Source organism: Pygoscelis adeliae, unplaced genomic scaffold (genome assembly GCF_000699105.1).
Source record: "Pygoscelis adeliae isolate BGI_AS28 unplaced genomic scaffold, ASM69910v1 Scaffold142, whole genome shotgun sequence".
NCBI lineage: Eukaryota > Metazoa > Chordata > Aves > Sphenisciformes > Spheniscidae > Pygoscelis > Pygoscelis adeliae.
Window position 1 is genome coordinate 1,778,807 of NW_008824247.1, and position 15,858 is coordinate 1,794,664.

A 15,858-nucleotide genomic window follows, 5' to 3' on the forward strand; every position below is an offset into this window, starting at 1 on the left:
AATATGTCCTGTGTGTGTCTTTCTGTCCGTGTCATACCATAATGTCCTGTCATTAAGCTTGGGTCAGATATAGGACCCATCAAAATCAAGGGAGACTGTTACATTGATGTAATTGAATGTAGAATTGTGCCCTCTGAGATAAGCAACAAAGCCTGCAGCCCTCCATGGGAATATTTATAATAATCTTACTGTCTTTTTTGGGAAAGGTGAATATTCAGTAAACATACTGTTCTGAGTTTTTATTTCTGTGCTGGATGTCTTTTCCCTGTTTGCATACAGGATTCTTTTTGCAGATATCAATGTGTCCTGCTGACATTTCCACCTGATCAGTTATTTTAACCTTTGTAAGGGTCTTGAAAGCCCAGCTTTCATGTAAATTGTTCAGAGGGAACCTGTCCTGCAATACCTAGTAATAACTAATGCAGACAAGCATTTCTTTCTCAGGTGCTGTAGGAATCTGCTAACCAATCTTGCTTTGCACTGAGATGCTGCAGGAAGAGCATTTGGACAGAATTGCCCCCAGAACAATGACACTCGCACTATTTCTCTAGAAGCTGTGTGGCAGTAATTTGTTGAGAAACAAGACAGCAGCATGGAGATCTTGCCTTCTCCGCAACCTCCTCAGCTACTTGGGAGGAACAAAATCAAAGCTAAGCTATGACAGAGCCTGTCTTTTCAAGTTTTGTATGTAAAAATACTCTCCCCCCGCCCCTTTAATCTTGATGAGACATTACCGTTTCCAGGTGCCTCTTTGTATCAGTTGTCCCTGTGGTGAGTCTCCGAGGTCTGATATTTACTACCACTGGGCCAATACTGGGCAAATAGCTCTGCAGAGCTTTGTCTCCTGTCTCCCTCTTGTTGGATTCATACCAGCCTTCCTTCCTCTCCACAGAAGAAAGAAACTTGTCATCTACCATGCCTTTCCATAAAGCTGTTCCCCACTATGCAAGGCCTAATAAGTCCTAGATTGGCTAGAATCCTACTTCAGTGCTGCGGAAGGAAGGGCAGCCTGTAGTTTGATTGCTGTGGGATCTCTGATCTGCAGAGTATGCTGTGACATGCTGAGATATTTCTCCTGTGTCTGCTGGAGTGGGAAGTTGCCTTATTCCATTCTGTGTAGCAGTTTTATGTTTCTTGCATGTGGTCCATTATTTTGGCTGCTGAGGGGGAAGACAGAGCTGCGGCTCCTCCTGGTTCCTACCACTTTGTTTTCTTCCCAGTCAGTTGGTTGCTCATTTTAGCATCCTGTGTTTTCTTTGAGTCGTTGGTGTTGAGAAGGGGATGTGGGAAGAATGTCCTTCTTGTTTCCTGAACTCCTCTGGGCAGTTGTACCAGCAGTGCATCCGAGGTGAATGTGGAAAGAGAGACAAAAGAAATTGCAATTGGGAGGAATTTGAAAAGGAAATCCACTTAATATCACATGGAAAAATACATAGAGATGCTATGAAAAATGTCATACAGTTCCAGTTAGTTTTCTCACAATCACACCAAAATCCTGCTGTGAGTGAAACACTTTCTAAAATGTTTGAAGTCTGCAGTAGGGCATACAATTTTCTGACTGTGGTCATAGCTGCTAAATAATGAAGGAAAACTTCTGCATAATTCCTTTACCAACTTGATCCTGTTTTAACAGAACCTGTTGTCTGCAGGCTATTTGCTGTTTCTGTAGTGTGCTTATTTTGTACGCTGAGGCAACGTCATCATTTCATTTCCAATTCTCAGACATCTGGCTGTTATGGCTTTACTGTGACACACAAATCAGATACTGAATTTTTCAGCGGAAACAAACGTACTGTCTAAAAAGTGTCTTGCCTATTGCTAGAGATTTCCAGTTGGTTTTCATGTGGTAGGAAATATGTAGATAAAAATCTTGAGGGAAAAAAAAAATTAGATTATGATGCATGATATTGCTCTTTTTAAACTCTTTTTTTCTTTTCTCTTGTTCCACTTCACTCCCCCCATGTACCCTTCACTATGATACATGAACTACTTTTCAGTGGTGGTGGGATGAATTAACTGTTTAAATATGAAGTTGCTATTTTTTCTTGTGAAAAATGTAATAATTGTAATAGAAGAAAACTAATAGATTTAATTTTACATTTACATTTCAATTAATATTTTTACAGCTGAAATTATTTTGGAGTCAGTTTTTGGATTGTAATTCTTGAAATATAGTTCAAATTTTTTTTTATAGAAACCTCTGTATTGTTGTTTGAGTAGTTACTAATTTCTTTTTTTTTTCTAAAGAATTTTTAATTTCTGCGAGAGGTTTATCGGTGGAAGTTATTTCTATTCCCCATGTTATTTTTAGAAGATCAGTACTTGATGTATGAAATGGAATCTTGGTGTCTGCCACAAATTAACAGCGAACAGGCTGAACTCTGGGGCATTAAAAAGTCATTATCTTTAGCTGTTGCATTTCAGCTGTACTTCAGTTCTGGAATTCAATAAAGAAATCTAATTTCATTAGCCAGTGATATCATCTCTTGTCATAGGAGCCTATTTTAAGACTGTGGCAGATTTCATGTAGAAATGACAAGTAGTCAGTCAATAATAATCACAAGTAGTCTATAAGCAAAGAAACAACCTTAACAAGTTAAGCTCCTGCTGTGGTGTATTGTCTCTCTTGGCTTTGAACTGGACTTTTATAATACCAGTAAGTGTAGTAAACAGGGTTTGAAGTCTGTTTGCATTTATACTATCTTTACAAATCTGAGCATTTTGCGTACTGCAATGTTCTGTTTCAGTAGAGTTGACTCTGGAAATTTTTGTTGAGGAACTGGCAATTTAGAGCAATTAAAAATGTGCTGGAGCCAGAGCTGTCAAACCTGTGATGCTGATACACTTGACAGAAAGATTGTGAATCAAGGAAGGGAGAGGTGTGTGCTCTTACCGGAGAAGAAAGTAGGCAGGCAGCCTCTTGGTGCAGTGCAGGGCGATGCAGGTGAAGCTCTGGTCTGTTTGCTGGGGCAGCAGAATAATGGTTGGAAGGAACAAAGGTTGGTGGTGCAGCTGAAAGCAGGGAAAACTGGACACTTCACAGTTCCTCTTGAGGTGTTCTTGTTCCTCCTCCTCTGTTACTGCGTACATGTCTCTGCAGTGCACATTCATGCAAACCATTGTAGGTTCAGGGCCAGATGCTGAGCCCTTTTGTATAACTTTGGCTGTATTATGTGAAGATGCTCATTTGGCTAATGAAGCAGATGAAGGGAATGAGAGAAGAAAGAGATGACATTGCTTGTGCTGAAAATCAGCAGTGTTGGAATACTGCCTATCCAAACAAGAAAATGTGTTTTTCCTTTTTGATTGTTTTACCTGCTTTAAAATAATATGTGTATTTCAGATGTGTGGTACTTCCATGGGGTGAAACATAGCAATTGTGTGAATTGATAAAACAGTTTTCTTCAAATGATTTTTAAGAAGTCTTTCTGTGTCATGCTGTGTTTTGAATTATACTTTGTGGCCCTAGGAGACATCATTAACCAAGAAGATGGCTTTCAGGGTTTGGGTTTTTTTTAGTTATATGCTTTTGACTGCTAAGGAATGACTTTTCTTTATGTCTTTAAGCCATTTCTGTAAATTTATGCCCAGATCTTTGTTCCTCAGTAGACTTCCCTTTTACAGTGAAGATGTAGAGGATTAAGAAACAGACCATATGGTAGTTTCTATAGCAATAGATTAAAAACTGTGTCTTGTCAGCTCTTGTGAGGTATGATGCAAGAATTAGTTTGGAAAGGCACAGTTTGCATGTCTTGTATTCTGGCAATTCTCCGTTATTGTAACGGTCTCTGGGACAGTTGTTAGATGGAGTTGTGAGAAGGGCTAGTTGACCTTTGTTTCAAACTCAGGCTGAATAAACTCATTTCATCCTTTTGAATTACAGATATTCAACACTGGACTATTTGTATACTACTTTCCCAGTATGTAGGGGACAAGATTATAGTGATAATAGTGCAGAAAGAGGCTATAATTAAGGCAGGACTGTTTTAAACAGAGTTGAGGCATCTGCTGAATCCATACTTGGGTGCCTTATTAGATAACTTGTTGTCAGTGGTATTTAGTCCAGGGTTAAGACACTTACATTTTAGCGTTTACAAGTACGTATGTAGGTGTGTACGTGTGCACTGCATGCCTGAGCTCCTCTGTAATCAATGGGGATTGAGTCCGTCCAGCCTAGGGGGTGATTCAGCTCACACTAAACTAGACATCTAGTGTCTGGTTTCACAGGTTTCAGTTCCCTAATAGGATTTTTAAAAATCTATGCCAAACGTAGATGTCTTAATCTTGAGCTGAATGACTGTTCCCACCCTATGACTTTATAGTTAGCTTGGATTCCTGTACTACAGCATTACAAGCAAAAAGCTGAGACCTGCAGAGGAGAGTAAGGTCTGATGAACAACCCCGTTGTTTGTGGAGAGTGAGGGAAAACAGTTTTACAGGATGGTGAACATGCAGCCTGTTTTACCTATGTCTTGAAATACCCCGAACCTGTAAGGACTTGGACTATTATACAACAGCAGTGGCACACTAGTATGTGGTATGAGTGTACCGCCCTGAATGTAAGTATTTCAGGTCCTCTTTCCTGGAAATGACTCTCATTACCGTAGGTGTTTCTTATTCTATGTTTGGCCAAGGCCTGGTTTGTCCTGTATCGATTATTATTTATGTTACACAGAGGCCCTATTCACAGTCCCTTACACCGCTTCTGTTGTAGAAAACTTGCAATTAAAGGCTATAAGGGTCGATGACAGGATGATAAATGTACAGGTAGGGTGGCATGGGAATAAAATTATGGGTGAAGAGAGTCCTGCCACATGTATTTGCAACCTCGGTAACATGGAAATTGCTGATAATAGTGTGTTTCCACAGATATTTGTAAACGATCAGTGATTTAAAAAGGTGATGTGCTCCTTTTGAACCCTGAAGTGTTTCCTTTTCTACTTAGATATTGAAAATATCTTGAGAACTTGCAAGTTTTTAATGTGTGAAAGAATTACAGATATGCCACAGCACCACGTACACAGATACGCACACCAGACTCCTATAAATGTCATCATGCTTGCATATGAAGTTGTACTCATTACAGAACAGCTGCATCTGTGTTGTAAGGACTTGTACAGTGGTTTCTCAGTAGACATTTGGTACAGCATTAAATATGTAAATAAGGATTATTTGCTTTCCGAACATAGAGTAATACATTAAGTGCAAGTCTGAGGAGATGTATTTGAGGATGCGGAACTGCTTTCTTGTGATGTCTGGGCATTGTATCTTGAACAGGTTGAGCCCTCTGGAGACTACTAGGATCAGGATATGTAAGAGTCCTCTTGTGCTCTTCCATTGAACTGTACTCCGTTAGAGAGCAAGTGATACAAAATCTTGGAAATTTCCTTTCCTTTGGAAAGGAAAATGAGTGATTTCATACATTTGGGGCACATGCTGCCCTGGTGTAGGTGGATGCAATTCCCTGTATGTCAGTGTAGTAGCATTCAGATGTGAGGGAAGACATATGACTGAAAGAATGGAAAATATTGCAGAGAAGGCTAAGTCAATAAAATAAATTAAATGAAGACTAACAGCGTTAGCCTCTTGCTTTCTGTGTCCTAAAAGAGTTTAAGCTAAGAGCTAGGGAGCCTATTTATTAAAGGATGAAAATGGAATGTTAGCGAAATTGAATAAATTGGATGTTGTTGAGAACTTGCTTGTGTCTCTGGATTCACAAAAAGACATCAAGGTCATATGCTGGGTTTAGATAGCGTTTTCCGGAAAGGAGAAATTTATACCTGTGGTGATAGAGAGAGGGAAGCAGTGATAATGCAACTTTTGCCTTTTACTGTAGGGATTGAAAGTCTTTTGTGTAAGAGTCTAATATTCAACATGGAGTTTTAACACAGGTAATGATCTGGGAAGGTGCAAAGGCCACGGGTAATTCCTGACATACAAGAGAAACCTGATACTTTTAGAGTTAGTAGGAACTGGCATATTTGATGGGTAGACTTTTAATGGATTAGGTTTGTTGTGGTGTTCTTTTAGTCTGGCTGTTCAATCAGAAAGATTAAACAGTAACCCTGGATTTACAAAAAGGCTTTTGAAACAAAGAAGAGTCAGCCTGAGAAGACATGAGTGAAGCATAAAAATTCGTAGTAGCAGGGAGAGACCTTGGAGTGGGAACAGCAGCAGTCAAAAGTTGATGTGATGCTGCCAGAAGTACCACCAGCATCGCAACCTCTGCTGAGGCTGGCCAGAACAGCTGTCCCGTTGGACACCACAAGGAGTTGGCATTGAGCTAGTGGGGTGACAGCACAGGGTGCCACAGTGGAGACACACACCTGGGGTGCCTGTATGTGAGTCTGGGGGGGCCTTTGTCACTGGTGCGTGCATGGGGAGCACCCATGTCTCACAGGAGGGGTGAGTGCTGGTGGCCCACGTGGCCTCTGAGGAGGTGGTGTGCACATAACTGTGCACAATGTGGGATTAGAGCTTTGGGGGAATCAGTTATGAAGGCTATTTTGAAATTTGTAGGTGTTTATTAACATCTGGTATCATCTTTTGTTCAGAAATGTAGGTGTACCCAGAGTGGCTAAATAACTGCAGTTATTCAGTTGGCTTAGACAGGTGGACTCTGCGCTGGGTCAAAAACTGGCTGGACGGCCGGGCCCAGAGAGTTGTGGTGAATGGAGTTCAATCCAGTTGGCGGCCAGTCACGAGCGGTGTTCCCCAGGGCTCAGTATTGGGGCCAGTTCTGTTCAATATCTTTATCAATGATCTGGATGAGGGGATTGAGTGCACCCTCAGTAAGTTTGCAGACGACACCAAGTTGGGCGACAGTGTTGATCTGCTGGAGGGTAGGAAGGCTCTGCAGAGGGACCTGGACAGGCTGGATCGATGGGCCGAGGCCAACTGTATGAGATTCAACAAGGCCAAGTGCCGGGTCCTGCACTTGGGCCACAACAACCCCATGCAGCGCTACAGGCTTGGGGAAGAGTGGCTGGAAAGCTGCCTGGTGGAAAAGGACCTGGGGGTGTTGGTCGACAGCCGGCTGAACATGAGCCAGCAGTGTGCCCAGGCGGCCAAGAAGGCCAACGGCATCCTGGCCTGTATCAGAAATAGTGTGGCCAGCAGGAGCAGGGAAGTGATCGTGCCCCTGTACTCGGCCCTGGTGAGGCCGCACCTTGACTATTGTGTTCAGTTTTGGGCCCCTCACTACAAGAAGGACGTTGAGATGTTGGAACGTGTCCAGAGAAGGGCAACGAGGCTGGTGAAGGGTCTGGAGAACAAGTCTTATGAGGAGCGGCTGAGGGAGCTGGGGTTGTTTAGGCTGGAGAAAAGGAGGCTGAGGGGAGACCTCACTGCTCTCTACAACTACCTGAAAGGAGGCTGTAGCGAGGTGGGTGTCGGTCTCTTCTCCCAAGTAACTGGCGATAGGACGAGAGGAAATGGCCTCAAGTTGCGCCAGGGGAGGTTTAGATTGGATGTAAGGAAAAATTTCTTTACTGAAAGAGTAGTTAAACATTGGAACAGACTGCCCAGGGAAGTGGTTGAGTCCCCATCCCTGGAAGTATTTAAAAGACGTGTAGATGAGGCGCTTAGGGACATGGTTTAGTGGGCATGGTGGTGTTGGGTTGACGGTTGGACTCGATGATCTTGGAGGTCTCTTCCAACCTTAATGATTCTATGATTCTATGATGATCAGTGATGAGGCACAGTAGAGGAGTTAATGGCGTATCTCAGCTCTCCTGGTAGGTGGTGTACTGGTTGAAACACTTCTAATAACTTGGAGTTGGTGAACCTCGAGAGATGCATCCCCGGGTACAAAAGGAGAGTGGTGTAGATTCCAGCTAGCTGTGACAAGGCCTGCGGAGGATTCGAAGCTCCTCCATCCACAGGAGTTAGCTTGGAAATTGCAGTAGTTTTCCTCTTCTTGTGCACTGCCTGAATCTTGTAAACAGAGTACAGACAACAAGAGAATTTGTATCATGGAGTCAATGGCATATGTAATAGCTAGGAGAGATACTGGTACGCTGTTCTGTGGATACACTCTCCTCCTTGGGGTTATCAAGAAAATCATAACAAGGTGAGACCTCAGAGAGAAAAGAATGAAGTACTGTCCATATATTGAAATAGTTTTTAAACATTCATATGCTAGACTTCAGTTAAGAGGAAGAAATATATAGATACTTAAAACGACACAGAAAATTCAGGAAGACAGTAATGCATTGCATGGATGGAAAATTGAATACAATTTTTGAAGAAAGAAAACGTACTAAGTATATTAAGCATGTGACTAGCATCACCATAGATGCCTAAGTAGATAAGCAGGCTTAGCAAGAGATGGTGTGCTTTGGTGTAAATCTGATATGGGGGAGGCCTGTGCATGTGTTTGAAAGATTTTTTTTGAGGTAGGCAATACTGAAATATTTCTTCATCATGATTGTCAATGTTGCACTCATTTTCTGAAGTGTGGCTAGAGACCATATAGGATGTAAATATCAGCATAGGTTCCGTAAGATAAATTTCCTATGATGTGGATTATTGGAGAAGATAATCCCATTCTCTTTCCCCTTAAAATTCAGCATTTTTCTGAATTCCAAATTTTGGAATTTAGCATGGTTTTTGCAGTGAAAGGCACTGTGTATTACTGATTGATTGCCTCGGTCCTGTGTAAGCCAGCAGGCTCTTGTCTCTGCATAGAGCCCCACTGTGTTGTTCAAGCTGCATGTGTGGGCTTTAAACCTCTCAGCTGTCTTTGAAGAAGACATTCTTTTTCATCTGTTTTACATGTGGGAAACTGCTATGTAGGCTGATAATGTGTCTTTGCTCTCTGAAAATTCAGTAAATAACGTCAGAGACTTGAGAAGCATTCCACATTGTACTTTTTTCAGGTTTAGAGTATGTTTTGTCTAAGGTAGTCTGTTAACATCAAATACAAATTGCCTCAGTGGCAAGCTTAGAAAAACAATGTTGTTGTTGTAGCGTGAAATCCTTATCAACGTTGTCCTTATAGCCCCCTTGCATTATTTCTGTTTTGTCTTTGGATCCTCACTTATTTGATAGACCAGTCATTTACCTCCATCCTCCTGCTCTTTCATGAAGTGCAGTACCACTGCACTGGAAGGCGGTGCAGACTTCTCATTCCCCAAGGAGTTAAAAAACATACTTTCTTCCCTTTTTCTTTTAAGCTGGATTCTTTTCTGGTTTTTGCGTTTTGCTGTTTTTTATGCCACAGGAACAATGTTCATGATGTGGGTGTCACTTTGCTTTGATGTTTAGCCATCCTTGAAAGCTGTTTACTGCTTCATGTGCTCCCTTGTCATGAGCTCTCTTTCTTAAATAACCTGGCATCATGACAAGATATTTAAATCCACAAGTAGGTATTATTAGCTGTTTGTTTCTTTCAAGTTTTTTGCTGTATATATAGAGACACACTTTTTCCATAGTACAAAGAAAGAAGGTAGAAGATGTATAAGATCAAAGCATCCACTATTTTTATTTTTGAATCCCTGGATGATGCACCATGGGCTAGCTGGAAATTTGATCTTTATTGACTCTGCCACCAAAGAGAAAAAAGAAAATAGGTAAAAACGAAAATAGTAATTGGAAATAGCTGCTGTGAAGCAGAGCTGTCATGAAGCAGATTGATTCAGCAGTGGCAGAGTTGCTTTATTGATTGTGAGTCCTTAGTAAATTAAAAAGAGGACCAAATGCGTTAATCTTTTGTGTGTGTGTGACAGTGACAATGTAGAACATTCTGCCAGGATAAAGACACATATAGGAGTGTGGGAATGTTATCTACTTCAGTTAGTAATAGGCTTTTCAGAGATAAGAACAGTTTTCTTCAAAAACCCTTCTGGGTTAAACGTTCTTTACTGTTGCTTGGTTTTTTTTTAAGCATTCAGGTGCAGTTATTCTAGATAAAGGAATGAAGCATAGGAATTGCACTGATTTTCTTCAGATGTTCACAGCGGGTTCCTTAAATTTGATTCTCTGTCTGAATTGCAATGTCAAATTTGTTGTTAATAGAAAAAGTGCAAAACTTTAATATATTCTAACTGAGGATCTCTGCTTCTGACTCTGCAAAAGTCAGTTTTGGATTTTGATTTTTTGACTCCTCCAATTACTGCTAATTACTTAATGTCATTGCCCATTTGCAAGTAAAATAATCCTTTATTTATATTTTCCTCCCCAAATCATCACTGCTTGTCATAAGGATGAAATTCATTTAGAAGGGGAGCAGCCACACAGTGTGAGATGATAATATAGAAGCTTTTCCTCTGTGGAAAAGTAGGGAGCAGGGACAGAGCTGGGATCCTGTGCTGGTGAGGACTAGACTTGCCAGATGTTACGTACAATGGGTAATCTGCTTTTCAGCCGCAGATTCTGCATCATCAGAAATTTGTTTCACATATTTCTTGTTGGCTTGGCATAGCTGAAATTCATCCAGGAGGACATGCTCTCCTCTTTTACTGTCCGCTATTTTCCTGCCACTTCTGCCTGAAAATCCAGCTACCAGGGGTAGTTTTGTGGCCTCTCATTCCCAATGTGCTATCTGTTTATAGAGTGTTCTGAACCTCTGCTATTTTGGATGCACAGTTGTTAACAGGACAGGGTTTGAGGACCATCCTCTGCTAAGAGACTCTGGGGGACCATGCAGTTGGTGGCGGAAAAGGAACTGGAGATGCATGAGGTAAAGCAGCGGAAAAGGCAGGGAGCTGGAGGAACTGTTTCCCACTGCTTCATATAGAGTCCCCCAGTCTGGCATGCAGAGGGGTGAAAGGGAACGAGGTCCTCTTCCAGGGCCTGGAGGGAGATGGGAACTGGAAGTGTAGGAGACCCCATAAAGCTGGCAATCATTGACTCTTGGAGAAAGTGCTGTTCTTGAACATCTGCAAGAACGGGGCTTTGTAGCTACTACTGACACAGAAAGAGGGACAGGGGGTTAACTGAGCCTCCAGGAAGGAATCTGGACAGTCTCATGTTCAGTTTATTCTGCCGTACTTCTGAAGAACCCAGTCTCTATCTTGTCCCCTCACACCTGTCCCCCAACAGCAGTGAGCCAGGGAGGCAAAGGACGGACTGAGATATCATCTCACCCATTTCATCCAACCACTTCACTCACCACTTCTTTTCTTTTCATGCTTTTCCTTTCCTTACTTGCTGGTCCTGATTAGTCATCCTCCTCTGGTTTCTTTGCCTTGCCAGATAGATACATATTTTACAGAGGCTTGCACCTAGTTGTGCTGTATAGGACAGCCTCCCCATCAGATCTGTGAAGCCACTGTGTTTTCTCCTTCACTCTATGCTTCTTTGAGGATACCTAGAAGAAATTGCTAAGTGCCAGGGAAGGAGTATATTAGCAAGTGGCTGCCATTCATCTATTTGTGTAGCCACCGAAGTGTTTCATAATCATTAATCAGAGCTTACAGGTAGGCTTTATTCCTGTTCCCTCAGATCTCTCTTCCACTGTCAGCCCCACTGTTTATCACCCTTGTCATTTCTTGCCTTAAATTTAGATAGCTCAACAGGAGAAGCTCTGTCACTCTATGCGGGTGGTACTACAGCATAAATAATTTTTTTCCTAAAAATGTAAATGCCATTGTAGTTTGCTCCAGTGTGCACAACATTAAATAATAAATCTTGTAAGTGGTAATTTGTCGCGTTTAAAAGTCTTGCTTGTTCAGTCTCTGTCTTGCTGTTTTTTTTGTGCTGAATGACTGATCATTGCACCACTGTTTTCTTTGTTAAACGCATCTGTATGCAGAAGCAGAAGGGCTTAATTCGTTTTGATCTGGCATACTGTAGCAAGTCTGCTTTTAAATTGCATACTTAGTAGGTTACAAATCAGGTGGCAGCACTTTCACGGTGCTAATTCTCCAGTGTAGTTGGAACCGCTGACTTGAATAGTTTTTGACCTCTTTTCTTTTTTCGTAAGTCTTCTGTAACTCGTTTGGCTTGCTTAAATGACCTGCTCCGTATTTTCCGCAGCAGGAGTTTCTCTCATTTGGGAAATGTAAAAGGACAATGTTCCTAGTCCAAGCAGAAGCAAAATGTAGCACTGCCATCTGGGCTGTGAAGTTGGAATAAAGCTGAAAGCATTACCTCAATATATTGCCATGGCTAGAAGCCAGGTGGCAAATGATAAAAGGATGGTCTGGTAGTTGGCATGTTAGTCAGGATCTTGGGAGACTGCATGTGCTTGTTGTGCTTCAAACCTCCAAGAACGTGGGCAGTTTGGAAATTATTTCTCTCACCTAGTACTGGGTATCTAAATGTTATGTATCTACTCTGAGTTAATTGTCTCAGCTCAATCTGCTGTGAATGGATAGGCATTTCCAGAGGGCACAGGGTCATTCCACATCACTTAGCTCTACACTTTAGACTAGGATGAATCACTCTGTGGAGATACTTGTCTCTTGCTGCATAGACTTAACAAAAATACAGTAGCTGACTGCCTTAGCCCAGGTACCTAACTTTCAGATGCCCCAGTTACAGCAAATGGGCCCTGTCTCCTTTTATGCCGGTGCCTTTAGTTGAGGGGTAGCAATCCTTTCCTACCTCACAGGTACACATAGAAATTAAATGGTGCTACTGTGTTCTCACAAAGAAAGCTATTAATGTGAAAAGAAAAAAAATTTTTTTTTCTAGTATTTTAATTATCTATATATACACATATACTTGTGACTGCCTCAGATTTTTGAACACAGTGCTAAAAGGGAGAGATCTTAAGGACAGAGACCTAGAGGCTTTTGCATCCATAGGAAATATGTAACTGTTTCATGGCAATATTCTGATGAACACATTGAAGAGGCAAACAAAGCTAGGACTTAAGAATGCCTGGCATGTATATGAAGCTCTGTAAGTCATGCTCATTTGTGGTGGCTCGTTTTGTTTCTTTTTAGATTGTTATGGATTTTAAACACCCTGATGGCCATACAGTGGCAATTATGCTGCCCCGATGCAGTTTATTGGTGATGGCTGGAGAATCCAGATACCTGTGGACACATGGGTATGTGTAAGAGTCCCTGCATTGCTGATAATAGAAGAATAATATATGTTGTTTGTTTGCTTTGTTAATGACAGTCTGTATTTAAAATTGCTCTGAAAGAAATCAAGTCAAGTTTTATAATTAATGTACAGATTCACTCCTCTGCTCAGATGCTGCTCATGTTAAATTGAAAAAATTGGGGACTTTAGGAAGCTAATTGCCAGTCCCTGAGCTGCAGTTTCCTGCTGCTGTCACAAGTGAAGTTCCACTTGGAAATGGCTCTCACTTATGTCTGCGGTGTGAAAGTCCTCAATGACTCTGAGCTGGCAAAGAACTGATTGTAGTGTAATTAGCTTCACCATTTCCTTTCTTTCTTTTCAGCCCACAGCTTTTCCCATTGGATTACATACGCCAAAGGCTTTAGAGAAGGGCTGGTTTAAGAGAATGACTTCCCCTGCACAGAAGGCATGAGGGTGACAAAGAGGAGTGAGGAGTCTTCCTGAGCTCTTCCCAGCTGCTTTAGGGACACTTTAGTGATAAGGCTGCATTGTACTGAGCAGGCTTGGGATCCTGGAAAAGAGATTTCTTGAAATATGTCTTGAGGCTTTGCTTATTGTAGAGTTTAAATACATGCTTTTTAAATCATGCACCACTGGGAGATACTTACAGTAGGAGTGCTGAAATTGGCAAAAAGGCTAAAACCTTGGCGAGCTCTGAGACTGACAGTAGTGTACTTCAGGAGAATATGGAAACCCTCATATTGAACAGAAATGCCCATGGTAAATGTTTCTTCCTTTGTTTGACCCAAGCCATCACTGGTTACAGCAGTCAATTGGAGACACTAAGGACATTCTGTCTAAATTAAACACGCAATCCTTTTATTGGCAGAAGATTTTCTGCCTTTTAATTTTACTGGTTAATTTGTATTATGAAGAAGGGTGAATATGAACTCCCCAATGACCTTTACATTGTTCATTTTTATAAAGCGCTTATACCACCTGTATATTCCCTCATTAACTTAAATAGTTGTACAAAGAAGCTGGTATTCCTGATGTGCATGATTATAGAAGCCCAGGGCAGTGAAGTCCTTTGGTTTTTGGTATACAAGACTGAACACTGATACCAGCGTTATAAGCTGCTTATTCTGTCCTGTCCAATACTGTCAGATGTCTTTTGGAAAGGTTACCTACAACTCTGAGAACATAGTGCAGTTTCCATTTCAGTGACGTTGGTGGCCTGGGAAGCCGCGGGGCAGCCCCCAACCCCGGGCATCAGGCAGCTCCATGGAATTGGGCTGAGGCCAAGTTGGGACGTCAGGCTGCGGGTCAAGGCCCGGATCAGCGCGGCAGTGGCCGTGCACAGACACAGCTGGGGATGCATCTGGGGCTGTAGCTGGGGCAAGGCCCAGCAAGACAGTCTCCGTTTAAAAGCAGCTTCCAGGAGAAGGAGGGGTCGCTCTTGCTGAGCCTTCTGGCTGTCTTCATGACAGCTTTCTCTAAGGCCACCAGCTCTGCTCTTTCCAAGCTGGCACTGGGCAGCCAAACTGCCAGGAGGGGGAAGGATTGCACGCAGGGCAGTTGCAGTACTTGCCAGCAGGCATTCAAGTTGGGGTAGTGGACCTACCTACTAAGAACTGGAATGAGGTTATTACTTAACTCACTTGTAACTTCAAATGATGGTTGTCTTTTGAGAACCAATGACATAAACTACATTTCAAATGAAGATCCCAGATCTTCCTACTCATGTATAAGTTATTGCTGTCCCAGTGCTCGTCCGCTTTTCCTAAAAATAGTTTTTTCTGTAAAAGCAGCAGTAGGTCAAGATACTCAACTGGAGTAAGCTTTCCATCATGCTAGTGAAGCATACGATTGTAGTCAACAAGATTAATCATGCAGTGAGCAAAAGTAGTTAATTCACTTGCATACATAACGTCAGGATGTATTTAAGATCATTTATGATGCCTTTTATCTACTCCTCAGAAGTCCAAATTAGAGAGCAAAAGGTTCAATTTTGGAATTATTCTGGAAATGTTTTCAATATATATATTTGGATGCCAGGGGAATGAGAGACTTCATTTTGACCCTGTTAACAAAGTGCACAGGAGAAGGCTTTTTGTTCTGTTCTCTCTGAAAGAGAAACATATGGTTAAGCTATACAGTGTCGTCAAGGAAGGCAAAGATATGTGCTCTTTTTGTCTCATAGGTGAAAGTAAAATTATGGCTCTTCTGATGAGGTTCATTTGTGACATTTTTTCTGGTGAGGTTCATTTTTGATTGGGTAACCTGGCAAAACACCATTCCTGACAGTGCAATAGTAAAACAAATCTGTGCCAAGCAAGATGATGTGCAGCATTTTATTTTTGATATTGGGAAGCCTGTTTTTAGCCCAGTCTTTGTCTAGAGTTCTTGCTTGTAGTATAGGCAAAAGCAAATTATGTAGGTTGGAACTAGAACCTTGAAAAGGAAGACATTTCTGAAAATATTAGCTGCTATGCTTAGCTTATTGCTGCAGGTACAAAAGAAAATAAAATAGAAAAACTGCAAACTCAGGATTTGAAGTTCTCCTGTCCACGGAGTCTTGGGCATCTTCAGCTGATTATTTCATCATAGCTTCATTATCTGCCATGAACAAGACAGTTCTTTATTAGATCCCATCATTTCCATAGCTGCCTTTGGGAGATTTCCATTCTCAGGGCTGCTCCATGTCTCCTTTTTGCAACATCTAGATGGAGCACCAATGTGCCACTTCCTGATTTCCAGACAGAAAAGACCTGCACTCTTTTTCCCTGTGACTCAATTAGAGATCAGCTTCCCTGTGGTAGGAAAGATGGCATACAGCAAAGTATGGGAATGCTGATCAGGCTGCAGGATGCCTTCTCG

General features: G+C 41.8%; 1 protein-coding gene across 1 annotated transcript in view; it reads left to right on the top strand.

The window, feature by feature from the left end:
• Window positions 1-15,858, top strand: part of ALKBH8 (alkB, alkylation repair homolog 8 (E. coli)) — a 44,774-nt gene that overhangs the window by 16,395 nt on the left and 12,521 nt on the right. Inside the window, exon 7 of the mRNA XM_009335271.1 lies at window positions 12,894-13,000. Within this exon, the coding sequence (XP_009333546.1) occupies window positions 12,894-13,000 (107 nt within the window). The remainder of the gene's footprint in view (window positions 1-12,893; window positions 13,001-15,858) is intronic.